The following is a 17,905-nucleotide window of genomic DNA, read 5'->3' on the forward strand; positions in this document are numbered from 1 at the left end:
TCTGTTTTAAGAACATTGTGGCAGAGACTGGGTGGGCTGCCATGTTAAATGTCTTTCCTTCTTATTCCAGGTCAGTCTTTCCTGGATTTCTGTCCCTAATATAATCATGTTTCCTATGAAGCTCCTAGACTGACCATTTTTACTTTCTCCATGTGCTAAAGAGAAAAAGAGAGAGAAAGTATCACTGAAGAGGATTTGGTGCAATTAAATAGTGTACCTCTTAATTACCAAGCTGATTCACACCCTGTTTTGAACCAGAGTCCAGCTCCCTGGTCATTCATATTGTGTACATATTAGTTTGGGCATGGGACCTTGGAGCAAATGAAGTAGCCTGAAGTGACAGTTTCCACCAATTGCATGGGTCATGCTTGCGTCCTGACTATATATCCAAGGTGGACTTGAGGCAGCATGGACTGGGTGGTCCAGGAGCCACGGGTTCCTGTTTGACAAGGACACTGAGGCCATAACCTAAGGTAATCTGCTCCAAACTGGCCCCTGTATTAATCCATCTCTCATTATTGATGTCTACATGGTGCACGACTGAAATCAGAGTGAAATTAAACTGAATTTAGAAGGCATATTTGTTCAGCAGTAACAAGTTCAGCAGAGCAAGGCTCCTAGATTGCCCCATCCAGCTCTACCTCTCAAACCATCCCAAAATATGTTTTCTTTCCAATCCTGAACCATCCCCCCAAACCCAAATTATATAAGGCCACCCAGCAAGCAACACCCCCAAACAATTCCCATGCTTATAACACACAGCTGCTTCTGATACCTTATAATTGAAATCACTGAGGTTGTCTCCATCCACCCCCACTTTAAAGCTGTGCTCTATTCCTTGGCCACCAGCATCTACAATTACATAAATAAAGGACAGTCTTTCTGCCTACTTTACTTGTAAGCTGTTCCACAAGTACCAGACTGTGCTTGGGAAGGCTCAGTCATGAGTACAGATGCAGGGCCGCCTGCAAAGGAAGAAAGTCTAGCATGACTCAGATAATAATTTATGTTAGGGAAGGGCACGTCTGGAACTAAATTTAAACCACAACATGGTCTGAGTTCAAACATGGGAGCTCTGGTCTTAGGTTGATCTGCTGCATGACCTTAAATGAGTCACTCCACTCTCCATGCTTTGCTCTTGGCAGAGGGGTGCTTTCCTCCATGCTTGGTGGAGAGGATGTGATTGACCGAACAAAATTTTCAGGAGGACAGGTGAAAAGTACGTAAGTGATGAGTATTTTGCCTGAAGCTGAGTTGGAAGGACTGGGACAATGCTGTTAGAAAAGATTGTTTTAAAAAAATAATCTCAGGCTCCCTCTGAACTCAAAGAAACTGTCTGTACTCTTCTAAACTGCCTGGAATGGTATGTCCAGTGGAAAAGTGAATCGCAGTGCTATGCAAAATTAATTAATTCCACAGTATGGTTAGCAAAAGGCATCCCATTCCCAGCCTCAACAGGAAAAGACCTGGGTGTCTATAGATCAGACACCAACTGGAGTGTAAACAGTTTATCAGACAAAAGAAGTTACACTGAGGGCAACGGAGGAGCTTTCCTTTCCCTTCTCTCTTCCTGTTTGATGAGTTTTTGACTGTCCCGTAGATACAGTGGGCTTTGCACTCAGCCTTAGACCTTGATATCCATTGAAACAGTGAGTTCAAAATTATGGTGTGTGCCTTCTGTCTCTTCCCTGAGCCCCTGAAATGGACATGTTTTGGGTATTAGTGTCAGATGAATCCCAGCTAAAAACTAATAATGAAACTCTGGAATGTTTTGGACTGATTTGCATGATGGAACAAAAGTCCATTTGAACTGTCCCATGAACAAGTAGTCCTTGACAGTGCACCATATCTTATTGTGATCTCCTCTGCCGTGCAAATTTAAGAGAAGCTGAGGGCAGTCAAGCAACATATAGTGTCTTTGCTGGTCTGACAACTGTACTGAATTTTCTTTCTCGCCCATGGCAATTCTGCAAGTCTGGTAGCCTATCAAATAGTGGAGAGAGTCATTCCTTGGAAAATGGGCAGCAGCATCCTGCGGAGATGCCAGAAGCACATTTGTCCTGTGTTACACAGTGCGTGATAGACATCCCATCTGGCTCCGGTCCTGGAAGAAGTAGAACTGAATCAGCACAGTCTTCTTGATCTAATTACTCCTGACCAAGAGGAACAGCACTGGCTCAGCAAGTGCTTCCAGGACCTCCATGCTGCATTGCACTACACCATACATGCCAAATGGCTTATCCCCTGTAGCTTTTCCCCCTGTATGAGCTTGCAGTCATTACAAGGAGTATCTTGCTGTGCCCTTCATACTCCACCATGCTACAATATAGGCATTCATTTTGATGGTGTCTTGAATCCAGGCAGATTTTATAAATTACCCATGGTTCAATTTCAGTCCCTAAAAAAGGCTGGTGCACCTGAGAGCTGTTTGCTCACCAGCCAGATTGGCTGCTCTGATAAAACCTACTATTCTCTACTAATGGAGAATGATTTAGGATAGGAAAAATAAAACCAAGCAAAACAATGTATTGCATACACATCCATTTCATATTTGTAACCAGATTGACTCAAGATGTTCATTTGTGATGAGACCCTTTGAGATCATAGCTTTTTTAGTCTGTGAATTCAATAACCCTTTCTGTTTGACTCAGAGGATTTCAGTTTGAGTCAAAGCATCGTGGTCTGTCTACTGCTTTCACCCGTGTCCATCCCTGGTGCCACACCATGTGCTGCACTTCCCTTATTCTGTGGGGAATCCAGATATGAGGGATTCAGAGGTGGAATAAACTGATTATTTACCTAAAAATGATAACTGTGATTCTCCAAATCTCCCAGGCATAGTATCTTGAACCGCCAGCTATTCAGGGGACCTAACAAGATAATACTGACCTTGGCTGACCTTGTCTTCATCAACCCAGAGCTACACAAAAAGGTAAATCCTTCCACTCATGAAAGTTATCTGGTGGGACACTCAAAGACAGGTGTGTTGTGTGATATTTTCCTACCCATGAAGCTCTGGGAAGGTCATTCACTTCTCCATGCCTCATTTTCCCCTGCATATCAGAAAATTTCCCATATGCTGAGTGTTTCTTAGTCTCAGATTGGATACACATGCAGTGCGAGAGCTGTTATGTTGATGTAAAATAGTAACATTAGTTGTATTTATTTCTACGAGACAGGGCTTATTCTTTGTTCTTGAGGTTGGATGGCATAGCGTAGTTCATGTCCATATAGCTAAACCATCTTACCGTCTAAAATAAAGTGTCTGCATCCAAACAGACCTCCTGGGAGCCATTCCTGGCCTGTGCTGGCTCTTGCTCAGACCTAGGGATCTCCTGGAGAAGTGTAATTTGGCACAGGCCAGAGCCATGCCCAGGACCATGCCAGTGATATGGTCTGCTGTAGAGCAGTGTCTTTGCCTAGGTCACTGGCACAGACAGAGACTTCTTGTCTGTGCCAGGGGAGACTCTTCCCAGTGCCCTGCTCAGAGAGATGACTGCCTCCTCTGGTATCTCCTCTGATCCATGGCATTTTCATCACCTATACTGCTGCTGTAGCATTTCAAGGTACTAAACAGGGTCAACCTTATGAGCCTTTTAGAGGTATTCAAAGAGGTGAGTTTGGAAGTTTGGGAGGTTGCTAGCATGGGTGAAATGCATGGTCCAAGGCAGAGCTGGAGTGGGGGTTTACATCAAGAGGTGTTAATTTGCACCTGCTTTCCTTGCCTTCCAGAGGCTGACCTTGGATAGTCTGAATGATGCAAACAGCATAGCAGTTGACTGCAGAAGCCTGAAATCTGTAACGCGCTCCTCTTCCTTGAAAAGCGCAGGTGCCACCCATGAAACCTCCAACGTGGCTTTGTATGAGGTAGGTAGGGACCTCGTGCAGCCTTCTCCCACCACATCAGTTCACTGAGCTGCTCAAGTGGAGGAAGTCTTGGGCTGACTAGTCTAGGTCCCAGGTTGCAAATACTGCTGATGGATGAAAAGAAGTTACCTCCAAGCATGGACTTATCAGTGCTTAAGATGACTCTACTCCAACCCCAACTTGACAGTTGGAGTCATGTGGGGTGGTGGTATTCAATATCCATATGTAGTCTTTCTAGGTCTGGTCCCTGTTAGAGATGTCCTCACCTAAAAGCACCACGAAGAATCCTTTTATCCAAGATAAAACCTTTAGGTGGTGACATCTCTAATAAGGATCTTTCTTATAAGACACAGAATAAAGGCTATCAAATTCCCCTTTGTGCCAATAGGACTGTATGGAAATTAAGCAGAACAATGGCTCATCCCATCTATCAGTTCTTTCCTAAAATGGCATGGAAATTTTTCCACAAAAGTAGCAAAATAAACTGGATCATTAATGTCAGAGAAAAGCTCTGGGACAGAGTTACTTTCCTTTTAAATCTATTTATCATTGTCTATCAGATACCAATATACCTTCCAAGTATGAAGTTCTGATCCAGGTGAAGGTCCTACCTTGTCCCATTTTTTGAGGGTTTCCTGTGGATGTTCTTATTTGGTTGAAGTATAAAAAGAATCTACTGCCAAGAACATTGAAAATCCCCAACCACTTTCAAAGTCAAGGATCTGGAATTGAGAACTAGGTCCTAATGTTAGCTGTTGCTCAGAGACTTGCTCTATCATTCACCCACCTCTATTGTGAACAGGGAGACTGGGTATGGCTGAAAAAGTTTGAGACAGGAGCAGTTCACAGTCTGCGGCAAAGCTCCACCAGCATCTTGAGGAAGGTAGGATCAGGGGGTGACTGGGCATGTGGGAAGGTTGCTTGGGGGACTTTTGCAACTGTGGGGTATTTTTGTACTGATTGTCTCCTGTTTATCCACACATCATGGCTGTCAAAGATGCATTGGTAGCTATTTTCATGTGTTATTTGCTTGCTGCCTAAATGTTGTGCATTTTTCTGGAATTTGCTTTGTGTGTCCAGCTAAGATTCCTGTTATAAGTTTACTTTTAGCCTTCAGTTTTATTATTGTTACTAAATGACAAGCAAACACATTTATTTTCCAGATTCAAGGCCATTAGTTGTTGGCAGCTACTGCTAACAAATGAGTGACATTTTTATACATACAACTAATTTACCAGGACATGTCTCCGAAGGCACCACTGATGGATGACTTTGGATCCTCCAGGCATGGTACTGCTTTCCAGATCAGAACGGAGCCACAGCAAGACTCCATATGCTGAACTCAATTTACCCCAGCAAAGCCATTTTGTCCTAATGAAAGATCCAATCCAGCTTGTCTAAAGAAAAACAAATTTCTACTCAGTTTGCTTTTGCTATCTTGTTTTCTTTGCTTAATGAATAGACAAAGAAAAGCAAAGTTTAGTGTAGGATATCTGAAAGTATGCAGCAAATAGATTGTTTGCTTCCTCATCCTTGTGTGAAAGATTGGGAGTACAGAAATGGAAAGGACATCTAATGATATAAAGAAGCTGCTGAGCAGATGTCTGGCTGAATTGGTCTTGCTGTGATTCACTGTCTTGTTTCAGATGAAAGATCTGCGTCATGAAAATGTGAATCTGTTCCTGGGTTTTTTCTCTGACTGTGGCATCTTTGCCATAGTGACAGAGTACTGCTCCCGAGGAAGCCTGGAGGACCTGCTGAGAAACGAAGATATGAAGCTGGACTGGATGTTCAAGTCCTCTCTCCTGATGGATCTAATTAAAGTAAATCCATTGCTCATGCTGAGATGTGACCTGCACATGACTTTTACATTGACAAAGCTATTTCATCCAGAACTTTAAGATTTTTATAGTAATGCAGGGAAAACCAGTGTGTAACCAGAAAGTAATTATACCAGTATACAGGGTCTTTAATGAAGACCTCTTATTCCTGTTCTGTTACCATCTGAGAAGCACTATTTAAGGTAACAGGACTACATCTATGCAGCAGTATAAGAGGTTAAAACTATACCCCAGGCTGGAACTGATCACCTAGAACAAGGATTTTGGTGACAAATTCATACTTTCCAAAGACCCTTTCTTGTCATAAGTCAGAAATGCATCCAGCATAGAACCAAATCATAAACATCCTCTGTCACAGGATGGCTACACATATGGCCACTGTAGAAGAGTGTGCACACTCCCAGTCCTGTCCCATGTGTTTTCATCCCCTAATGGTCAACTAGCAATCTGTGACAGGTGGGCTACAGAGGGTAGACTGACAGAACCATTCTTGCAGCCCATGATCCACCTTCTGATCCTCCTTGAGGGAGCTGGGTAAGGGCATCCAATGGCTTTCCTTGACCTAACCATTGAGTACCACTTACCTACACCTTCTTAACTTTGTCTAGAAGTACAACTTCTAAGTGCAGTGAGTTCTAGGGCTACAGAGGGAGGCATCTGAGTGTTTCTAAAGCTCCCGGTCCTTTCCAGTATTACTGTAGAGTGCAGATAGCACAATTCTTGTTCCTAATCAATTTCGGAACCTTTTCTGCAGTTTCTCGGGTTGATCACTGCATTTAACAGAGTCAATGTTGTATTTGATGCTATCCAAGGTGACAATTCAATTTGGTGTCTCTAAATGCTGATGGATAATATAATTCTTAAGGAACAACCTCAGTCTTTTCTGTGTCTTGTAGGGAATTAGGTACTTGCATCACCGAGATTTTGCCCATGGACGTCTCAAGTCTCGTAACTGTGTTGTGGATGGCCGGTTTGTGCTGAAGATCACTGACTATGGTTATAATGAGCTCTTAGAAACACAAAAATGCCCTTATATTCAGCCACCCCCAGAAGGTAGGTGACATAAGGAAATATTTTTGGGAAAATATTTGTTTATTGATTTAACAGATGTTTGTCATCATGCAATTGTGGGACAGTGGCCATATAAGGATTTATGTGCTCAGTCTCATGACATCTAGTTACCTGTATTTAATGCATTGTTACAGAAAAGAACAAGCAAACATTTTTCAGATTTCCTGAAAGTGAATAGCAGAATGTTATGTTAAGGAAAAAAGATTTTATTGTAAGCAGTGACAGAACTTAAGCTAGTTGTAGTTGAAGAAGGATTTAAGTGCCCCTGAAATCTGATTAATCCTGAATTTCTGAGACTGGTGGAACTGGCTTAGCATCCTTAGCCCCAGCCTTATATTTGAAGTTTTAGGTTGACCTAAATGCAAAGAGCTTTGTTTTGTAAAACTAAGCCATCTGAAACACAAGATGATACAGGTCTGTGAAATAGGTCCTCTACATGCCAGTCACCAAAGGCTGCTATAAGATTTTCCCACTACTTAGAGACAGCATCTCATGGGGCCAGGTTTGGAGACTTTGACAGGATTTCTTTCAACTGGCTGTTGCCTTGGTGTTCCTCTGGTAGCCCAGTTTATTCTTGAAACCTGGTTTCAAGTAGTATATAGTGTTTTGATCCCTCTGTCACAGGAATTGGTTCCTACACATTTCCAGTGTCTCAGATAGGTCAGTTACCAGAAGACCTTCTTCTCCTCCCTTACAAAAGTTATATATATTGCAGTAGCTGAAATGTTCCTTATTTCTATTACCCAGAATGCACAGTTTCCAGGGTAACAATGTCCTGGTTTGAAGAACATTCATTTCTTGATGGAGCTGAGTATGTTTTACAGCTGTGTCCGTCATCGCTCAAACTATAGGATTGTTAAGACTGATCATACTTCAGACTGACACAAACTGCTTTTGTGGAAACTGCTTTAATCTTAAGAAGGACTACAGAAGATATTTCATTAACTGTTGCTTTGTAAAACAGCAACAAGAAGTCCATGCTTCAGCATCAACATTTTGCCTGAGTGATATTTTCAAACAGAAAATGGTGTTGAAGCTTTTGGCAATTGTGAGAAGACTTCTTACGCTGAAATTCAGGGCTGGTATTATAGGACATAAATTGTTGGTATAGCAGCATGTTTTTAAAAGGCAAAGTAAAAGTTGGAGAATTCAAATTTTTTGCCAGGATGGAAGTTTACTATTTCTAATACATCACAAGAACTAAAAGTCTTGAATGAGTAAATAATGAAGTATGTCCCAACCTTTCCTCAAATGACTGAAATGAAGTATTCATCTAAGTTCCAGTGTAAGAAACATGATGCTCTTGAATTTTTTAGAATTGCTCTGGACAGCTCCTGAGTTACTGAGGGACCCAGACATGCGCAGAAAAGGCACTTTCGAAGGGGACATTTACAGCTTTGCAATCATCCTACAAGAAGTGATTGTTCGAGGTCCACCCTACTCCATGTCAGAACTCTCAGCTGAAGGTAGGAAACTATTTCAGTGCATTTTTAAGGCTTTGCACAGAGTGCTCATAAAAAGTCTGGCCAAGCCACTTGGTTAGAGCGTTAGTATGGAAATAATGTCTCAATCTCATGACCTTTCTCAGTGACAAAAGGCTGTTTTCAACAAAAAATCCATAATAAACAACAAAATGTGTAGTTCTGATCCCAGATACGGTACATGACACATCACTGCTATCAATGGGGCTGGGGCTCTGGATGTCCCCCAAGATGCTTTAGAGCTGGCCAGCAGTCATACCCCTGCAACACCTCCAGTTCCCTGTCAAAACTTTGACTTTTCATCACAGTTTAGGGTGAACTCTGATGGTAGAATTTCCCATAGCTTTGAAACACCTTTGTTTCCAACTCATCGGCCCCTTTTTGTATGTCATGGGGTTTTTGAACTGGACCTCTTGCTAGCATCCTTCTTTGTCCATCTGCTCATCTATTTTTCCGTAATTACTTCCCAATTTAAAAAGATTCTCTCTTCAGCACAGTTCAAAGTGATACATCATGACCCCACTGACATGTATATGGTGGCTTCTATGAGAAACAGCAAATAAGTGAACTCCTTAGGAACTGCTCATGGTGTGACTCTCATTAGTTCAAACTGTGTTGTGCATGCATAGGAAGAGCAAACCCACTGCAGTCAAGATCAGGTCACAAGCACTTGAAAAGGGAGGGGGTGAGAATAATAAAAATTCTGATTTCAGTGAAAGCCCATTCTCAACATGTTTTAAGCTGGACAATCACCAAGTGGAGTAGAGGAATTGAGTATCTGCTAGTTCAATGCCTGGAAAAATGAAGCCCTGACCTTGCTGCACCCCAAGCTGCTGCAAAAATACAATGACAATGATGATTATGATGATACTACCTCTATAATTCAGAGCTGGACCTACGATGTAGCCTATGATGTAATTAGCAGGTGTCCTCCACCTAGTCCCCATGGGGAACCTCCAGCAAATGTTGCATATAATCCACTCCAGTTTCCTGACCTGATAAAATGATGAATTTCTACTCATTGCATCCTAATCCTCAAGGAGCTTTCACTCATGGCCTGAACTTTAAAACTGTCTGAGGAAGGCATTTTCCTTTGGCTGACCCTGGATATATTTGAGCCAGGTGCTTTGTTTAGTTCATTTTGTGGAGACTGGTGGGATGAGCCAAAGAGTTTTAAAGTAAGCTGTCAACACTGAAAAGCTTTGGGTACTCACAGTAACAGCTGTGAAAATGCAGGGGTCCTGCCAGAAAGAGCATGGTTTTCACTCCAGATGACTGCTCTGCACTACACAAGATGAAACCTTCAAATATAATCACTTTGCATGAAAAAAAAAACAACAAAAAAAAACACCAACCAAAAAAAATTAAAAAAGAAAGAACATTTCTCCAGGATATTCTTACCAAGAAATACCTCAATTGAAGTCGGGGTTGAGTTCAGACATCAGACTCCCCTGTCCATGCGTCAGCTGTCAACAAAACCTGCAGCCCCGATCCATCCAAATGGCTATTTTTTCTAAAAACTGCAGATTCAAGCACTGACTTCTCAGGGTCTGAAAGCCCAAGCCCAGTTCCTTATTAGTCTTATTACACCTCTGGATAAAGAGTCACTCCCCAGATGTTGTTTTGAACCCAAACTCTTCCCTTTAAAATACTTTCCACTGTCTCAATTCCATCAACCTCCTACGTACAGGTTCCCAGTTGATGATGAAGCGTCAGAGGCTGGTATCCTTCCTGTCTGGGCTTGGCCATAACCCTCAGCTCCCTTAGAGGACCACAAATCCTAATGGAGAGAGTCAGAGGCAATTTTGTTAAATACAAGCCTGTGGGTTCACACATTCATCTGTCACACAACCTTTCTCCATCCAACTGCTTTACTGCTCATAACCTGGTTCTCCAGGGACAAGAAGACAAATGAATCTCTTATCTTTTAAATTCTCCATGAGACTCCTGGTGATGGCTGAAGGAACAAGCAAGAGACAAGTGAAAAAGTCCATGTCCTTTGTCCCCACCAAGACCCTCTATCTCACAACGTCCTTCCCATTCTTCTCTTTGTCACAGAAATCATAAAGAAAGTGAAGAAGCCCCCTCCTCTGTGCCGCCCAAACATAGCTCCTGAGTTTGCCCCCCTGGAGTGCATCCAGGTAATGAAGCAATGCTGGGGTGAAGCCCCCGAACGACGTCCAACCTTTGAGGAGGTATTTCATAAGGTTGGTGAACACAGCAGTCGGTGCAATCCTCTGTTGGTATTTGGCAAGAAAGTGTTGGGTTTTTTTCTTAAAGTAAACCCTTAAATAATGATTGAAAAAGTCCCAGAGTTCTCGTCTTGCCTTTGCTATTGAGTTATTTTATTGTTTGTGCTGTCTAGATAATTGTTTTTGTTGGCCTTACACCTTGTCCTGAACTTGGGCTACCATGGCACCATCATGTGGGATGTGAAGTGTGCTGGTTGTGGGCTTGGTGTCTTCACATTTGCAGTGTACTTGCAGGATGATCTCATGGACATCAAAGATCTGTACATTACGAGAGCCCCTTCAGATAAATATATTTTTTGATATTCTAAAGTATTTAAAAGACAGTTAATTTAAAAGAAAAATTCAGCAAAAGCTGTTAAACACAAAGATACATTTGGCATAGGTGGTCTCTGAACTACAGATTGGTGGAGGCTGGTACCATATCCCAGGGAAATACGACTGTACCTGAGCCCTGTTTGAACAACTTTCTCAGTTGTCTGTTACTGGCCAGTCTTATGGATGGGTACTGACAAAATAAATCCCTTGTCTTATCCAGTAATACTGTTCCTATGATCTTATGTGGTCAAACTAGATAAACCAATATCCGTAGCTTTTACTTTTTGGTTCTATGAAACTGTAATTAGTTCTACACCCATGTGACTCCACTTTTGAGTCCAAGGCAGCTTCTGTAGCTACAGGTTATCTAAATGGTCCAAAGGCTCAGCTTCATGTCAAGAGGAGAGAGCAGAACAAAATGAGGAGTTGGGGTCAGGGGTGGCAGTACACATATGAGCAAAAGCAAGAAGGTGGATTTAAGACCAGTAAGACATAAGGACATTGTAAGTGTTGCTACTGCCCTGAAATTTGCACCTCTGAAAGCAAAGGGCCTGTAAGTTACACTAAAGGCTAAGCATAGGACAAATGAAAGTGCAAATTTGAGGAATGATAGGACTCCATAGCAACTCACATCCATGCTGTCATCCCATGGAAGTTTGTGTTTCACTTAACTCTCACTGAAAGTTCATAGAGGAGCCACATTCTGCTGGGCAGCTTCCATAGTTATTGATGTAAATTCACCCTCTAGTTTGCCTTTTTCCTTTATTGTTGAACTCTTGCCACTGATGAAGCCAGTCTTTAGCATCGTGTCTTTAAGATAAGTGTTTGCTTTTCATTCGCTTCCAAACTTACAGTGCTACAATGATGTAATGAGTTAGGGAAATGACTCTCCAGTTTGATTTTCCAGTTCAAAACCATCAACAAAGGAAAAAAGACCAATATCATCGACTCAATGCTCAGGATGCTTGAGCAGTATTCAAGCAACCTGGAAGATTTAATCAGGGAACGGACAGAAGAACTAGAGATTGAAAAACAGAAGACAGAAAAACTACTGTCACAAATGCTCCCCCCGTAAGTACTAGTACTTTAGATGGTAAAAAAAAAAAAGGAAAATAAAATTTTAAAACAAAACAAAACAAAACCAAAACCAAACTAACTTTGGCACTACACAGCTAGATTGGATAAAAGTTTCCCAGAATGCAATGAGTTTGCAGAGCTCACCTCAATTTTGGCAAGCACTTTCCAGTCAAAGTAATAATTTTTCATCAATGCTTGCTACAGTCATATAGAACCTTCTATTTAGTGGAAGATCTTTCAAGCACAATAGGACAAAAGTTTCTGAACTCTTGGGCATGCCCTGCAACAAGGTTTTGTACCCTGTCATCTTTGCTTGTGGTGTTATTTCAGATCTGTGGCAGAAGCCCTCAAGACTGGTGGCACTGTGGAGCCGGAGTACTTTGACCAAGTGACCATCTACTTCAGTGACATTGTGGGCTTCACAACCATTTCAGCCCTCAGTGAACCCATTGAAGTAGTTGACCTTCTGAATGACCTTTACACGCTGTTTGATGCTGTTCTTGGAAACCATGACGTTTACAAGGTGAAGAGCACTTGGGCATGAGGATTGAGCCATGCCTGGGTCAAACACTCTTGTAATTTTTTTCTACTCTTCTTTCCCATCTTTTTCTATTTATCTGCCATACCCATGGGAAGGGGGTTGGACTAGATGATCATTAAGGTTCCTTCCAACCCAAACCGTTCTATGATTATATCATTTATTTATTTATTAATGCCGTGGTATTTGCCAGGTGGAGACAATTGGTGATGCCTATATGGTTGCCTCAGGGCTTCCAAAACGAAACGGCAACAAGCATGCGGCTGAGATAGCCAACATGTCCCTGGACATCCTCAGCTCGGTGGGAACATTCAAAATGAGACACATGCCAGACATTCCCCTCAGGATACGAATTGGGCTGCACACAGGTAGGCAGCTGCACCCGCCTGTGCCTGAACTTCAAAGAACTCCTTTGCGATCATATTTCCAGCTTTGAATGCTTTCTCCCTGCCTGCCCCAAAGCAAGCACCCTTAGAAGATACTTTAAAATCTCCCATAGCAACAAGGGCATTAAAATGAAAACACAAATCCCAAGCAGGAAAATGGCCTAGTACCGTTATGGGGAGAAATTGTGTATTCTGTTGCAGTCAGGAACTATGTTAGAAATGTTAGTCACAAGGTTTTATCATACGGGTGGCTTTTTGATATGCCATAGACTCTTCACCGGTGCGATATGGAGACATCTTTGTAACTCTGTTCCGAAATGAATAAGCATAAAAACACAGGTATGTAGAGTGAAAGAATGAAAAAGTTTGGGAAGATTTATAACAAGTAGGACATAATTGGAAGAATATGTGATACAGCTATTAAAAAAAAATATGTAAAAGGAAGTAAGTTATCTCTAATACAGAAGTCATAATCTATTCAATGAACAGATTGTTTAAAAAGAAAGTTCTTTTTTAAGACAAAGTGTAATTAAACTGCAGAATAAAACACAACAGTACAAAACAAACAGTAGAACTGCAGCCATCTGATATCCAAAACTATGACTGGGATTTTAAATGGAGGAAAAGTCATCTGCTGTTATCATAGAATCAGTATTTTTTAATTTTATACCATAGTCATCCATTAACACATTTTTCCCAGCTGTTCGTCACCAGACTTCTTGCATCTTCTTCTAAAGAACCAGGTATTGCCGATTGCAGGAAGCCGGATAATTAATAAGATTCTCCAGGAGTCTCACTCAATATTCCAAGGGGTATTTTATTTTTCTACCTATCTGATAATGCCCACATTTTTTGCAGCTTTGGCATGGAAGTGTTTTACAGAAGTCAATATCCCAGTCTCTGTGGTATAAGAAACAAGAGCAGAGAAAAAGAAGGATCTCACCCAGAATATCCCAAGAACAGAGCTGTGACCTGAGCAGAGCTAAAATCAATATTTCATATCTCCTAGACCATATAGTTTCTTCTTTTGGGGTTAGCTCTAAAAAACTCATCTCCCTACTATTTTCAGATTTAGGGTCTTAGCTGGTCCTTCCCAGAAGTCTGAAGTGTTAACAGATGACTGCAGGAGCACTGAGGGTTTTATACTCTGGCAGAAGTTAGATGAGACTTCAGTCCCAGCTTGTCTTGCCCAGAGCAGGAGTCTCTGGAGCACCAGCAGCACATTTTCAAGATGGAAAAAGGGGAATTCAGTATGATACATCAGCTGCTGCCTGTTGACAGCAGTTCTGCAATATGTCTTCCATGCACCCAACCAAAAATCTATCCCTAGGTGATGTGTACAGGGGGTAGTCACATTTTTTCTTGTTTTTGTGAACTCTGGGTGTCTGGAAAGTGGTGTTGCTATGAGCTGTTGCGTAGGGTGTGAGAGAAAGAGGGGGAGGAATTGGTGTTTTCTTTCTAAAGAAGCAGAAGACAGATCTTGTTTTGCACAGATCTGGCAGCACCATACTGTCATGGGAGCAGCGAGAAATGCATGCTCCAAAGCAAACCAGCTCTCCAAGCCACCGAGCTGACAGCAGAGTTTGATTAACCCTAGAACCCATTCCTTCTGAGGAAAGAAGCGTGAAGAGGGAATCACCAGCATCATGAAAGCATTGAGGAAGCACCTGGGGGAGATGAGGTCTTGGCTAACACTTTCGCTGTCCTGGAAAGGATGGAGAACGGGTGTGACTGCCAGTTTTGTGGGCCAACTGCTCTCTGGAAACTGGTGCCAAGAAGAGCTTACGATCCCCTCTCTGAAAAAGCAGTAAATGCCATTTGAGCATGGACTGCTCGTGTCCTTCCAGCCCCAACAGAGGGCTGTAGCTCTGGGAATTTTCTGCCAGCCTATGTCCATGGTCCATCTGTGGCAATGCAAGGGTAAGGTGAGAAGGGCAAGAGGACCAGTGTTTGATCTGCAGTTTCTTCCCTGTGGTAAGTGCAGCCTGGAGTCTTGGTTCTCCTCTCTTAACTTGGTTGTCTGTCCAGAAAAAACAAGCTAACTCAGCTGTTTCAATGCTGGCCATGTCTGGGCTGGAGCTGGATGGCCAGGGTGAGCAGTGGTGAGAAGACAAACTTTTCCATGGAGGCTGAAGAGGGTCTGTTCATCAGTCAGGCTCTCTGGCAGGCATCCCCACAGTTTGATTGAGCTTATTAACCTCCACAACACCAGTGATGCTTGTTGCAGAGTTGTAGCCAGCATGGCTCATTAACTGACCCTGCAAATGCTGGCAAAATGCCATTTCAAAACAAACAGGCAAACCTGTATAATTAAACAACTCGGCCATAATGTTCACTTCACGGGGTCTCTAGTTTCCTCTGAATCTTGTTACTGTGGGAGATTTATCGCTGGAAGTTTTTGTTAGCCCTTTGCTACGGCTGTCTAGACAAGGGGAACCCACACAGGCAGTGAAGGCAGTAAGTGAATTAACTCTCAGATGCATTCAACATGGAGAAGTCTTTTGGCCATGCTTATGCTGTAGGGTTGGTTTTGAACTAATAACTTTCTGCAACAGGAGGACAGGGTTAAAAGCAGTGCTCCAGAAACATAGTACCTCACCCTAAAAATCTTGCCTATGCTAGGCCGTGAGCTTTGCAGAAGTAATTGGATGATTGCACTGACTGAGTAGGAAACCTAAATTTAGGCACCCACATGGAGGTGTTTCCAGGAGCATTAAGGAGTCTGCACTCATTTTGTGGTCAGTGGAGATCTGGTGAACATGTAAGTGGACCCTGGAGAGCTGTTCAGGTGCAGGAGTGGAAAGGCTTTCACAGCTCAGTTGTCTGCATTGACTTGGCCTCCACCAACTTCTGCAGGAGCTCAGCTACCTTTATTTGTGCTTTGGACCAAATGCTCCTCAGAGAGGGCTGTTTTTTGACAAGAACCACTTTTTTGTGTCCTTGCAACACAGAAGGAGCTTTGATCCTTGCTGAGATTTCGGAGTGCCGCTTTCATGTCACCATCAGAAAATGAAGAGAGGGAATGGTATGTGAGTTAGTGTTTTCTCAGGGAAAGCTGTTATTGAAGCATGAATTAAAATGTCTCCAACAAGACCCTTTTTTATTAATATGTCACATCAGTGTGCACACAAGGACTGCTTAGGTAAGTGCTAGGACCTTGACCCAGGAGTAGCAACATTGTCTTTACAGTTGTGCTACAGAAGTGCCTATAGACTAGACCTTGAAAAAATTTCCTCTAGTGGATACAGCTCCTCTCCTGAAGAGCTTGAACCAAATTCATGAGTACTGATAAGGATGGGAATTAAATTAGAAGAGATTCTGAGGAGCAGTGTCTTATCCAAGGTTGCATGGCACAGCGTCAGTAAAAGAAAAAAAAACATTAAATCAGCTTTTACTGATCTCCAGCTGTTCCTGCATGCTGCGCTTGATCCAGACATGCTGCTTAAGTCCTTGTAACATTTTTGGTATGAACCATTCTTCCTCTTTTTTTATTTTTTATTTAATCTTTAGGCAAGTAACGCTTCATTAGGCAGGAGTTAAAATCTCTTACCTCTCAGTTTGTGTCCTCCATAAATTATATTAAAACCCCTTTGACTCTGCAACAACAGCTTTTCAGAGGTCACAGCTAAAAGAGTTCTTGCAAATTTCCACATAGCTTTGAGCTATGGAGTTTCATTGTCCTTAAGATGTATCTGAAAACTACATGAAGATGCAGGTTTTGTAACTAAGAAGACTAAAACAACAGTAAAATTACATTGTCCTAAAACAAGTAATTAATAACTTGTAAATTAGGCTACAACTTCTACTTCTTCTTCTTCTACTTCTTTATTGTTATTGTTATTGTTATTGTTATTGTTATTGTTATTGTTATTGTTATTCTCATATTTGTTATTGCTATTATTATTTTTAAAACAACATTTAAACTTTTTGTATGATGAAAAACCTTATCCATAGCATAATTTAAGATGATGTACTACATTCACATCTTTTGTAACCTTGCATGAGAAAAGATTTCCCAGATACCAGTTTTGCTAAATCTTAACTCAGAAGGATCACAGAAGTGAAAAGGCAGTCAGAACCTGGAAAGACGCATGACATGAATGCATCCAGTGGAAAATACAGAGGCCTGTCTTCTCTCTGCAGGAAGCCTCACACCTCCTTACATTGCCGCGAGCTTTTTATTTTCACTTTTTCTATTTTTTTATTTTGCATTTATTTTGCAAGCTTGATATTTTAAATTGTGGGTGATGAAATCTAGCATCTCATCCTTCAGAACAGAGTCCAAACATTGGGTAACCCAAGTGCCGCAGAAGATGGTTGTCTGTGCTGTCTGGCTGTCAAACATTTTATCTCTGTGTGTGAATCCTGCACAGATACCTCTTCCTGAGAACTTGGCACCGGTTCTTTGGGAGCTACTTTGTAAGGGAGTGGATCTCGCCTAAAGAATGAGAGGAAAAATAAACATTTTTTGGCTAGACAGGCAAGCTAATGATGTCTTCCTTTCAAGGAAGTGACACAGGGTGGTCCAGCCTGCTGCCAGCATCTCTGCACTTCCAAGACTGATTTTTAGTCCTGTTTCACTGGGACACAGGGCATGTCACAGGATCTGAGCTCTTCTCAGATGGAAAAGGAGGTCAGAGATGACTTTTTAAAATGAGTTTGTAATAGTCCTTGAGCTTCTGTGAACTCTGCACAGATTTCTCCCAGATGATAGTGAACAGAAGTCCTACCATGCAAGGCATAAAACACCAAAGTGCTATCCAGAGCAAAGCTTAATTTCTGATTGCTTGTAGCAAGCACCAAGGCCAATAAGATCTTTAAAAATCCTGTATTCCCAAGCAGTTTTTCAGTATCAGAGGAGAGGATGAGATTTGCTTGCTAGTGGGTCCTGTAACCTGTGCAATACCTTCGGGGTTATACAGATGACGTGTCTTTCAGGGCCTTGCGTGGCAGGTGTGGTGGGGCTTACCATGCCACGGTATTGCCTCTTTGGAGACACAGTGAACACGGCATCACGAATGGAGTCCACGGGCCTGCGTGAGTATCTGGGGCAGTTCCTGGGGTGGGTGGTTGACAA

General features: G+C 42.1%; 1 protein-coding gene across 1 annotated transcript in view; it reads left to right on the forward strand.

The window, feature by feature from the left end:
• Window positions 1-17,905, forward strand: part of GUCY2F (guanylate cyclase 2F, retinal) — a 43,319-nt gene that overhangs the window by 10,319 nt on the left and 15,095 nt on the right. The window contains exons 5-15 of the mRNA XM_010193353.1: window positions 2,836-2,932; window positions 3,733-3,867; window positions 4,670-4,750; window positions 5,514-5,690; window positions 6,605-6,761; window positions 8,096-8,245; window positions 10,319-10,467; window positions 11,735-11,898; window positions 12,235-12,427; window positions 12,636-12,810; window positions 17,767-17,865. Coding sequence (XP_010191655.1) covers window positions 2,836-2,932; window positions 3,733-3,867; window positions 4,670-4,750; window positions 5,514-5,690; window positions 6,605-6,761; window positions 8,096-8,245; window positions 10,319-10,467; window positions 11,735-11,898; window positions 12,235-12,427; window positions 12,636-12,810; window positions 17,767-17,865 — 1,577 coding nt within the window. The remainder of the gene's footprint in view (window positions 1-2,835; window positions 2,933-3,732; window positions 3,868-4,669; window positions 4,751-5,513; window positions 5,691-6,604; window positions 6,762-8,095; window positions 8,246-10,318; window positions 10,468-11,734; window positions 11,899-12,234; window positions 12,428-12,635; window positions 12,811-17,766; window positions 17,866-17,905) is intronic.

This window comes from Mesitornis unicolor, unplaced genomic scaffold (genome assembly GCF_000695765.1).
Source record: "Mesitornis unicolor isolate BGI_N332 unplaced genomic scaffold, ASM69576v1 scaffold6161, whole genome shotgun sequence".
In the NCBI taxonomy this organism is placed as follows: Eukaryota; Metazoa; Chordata; class Aves; order Mesitornithiformes; family Mesitornithidae; genus Mesitornis; species Mesitornis unicolor.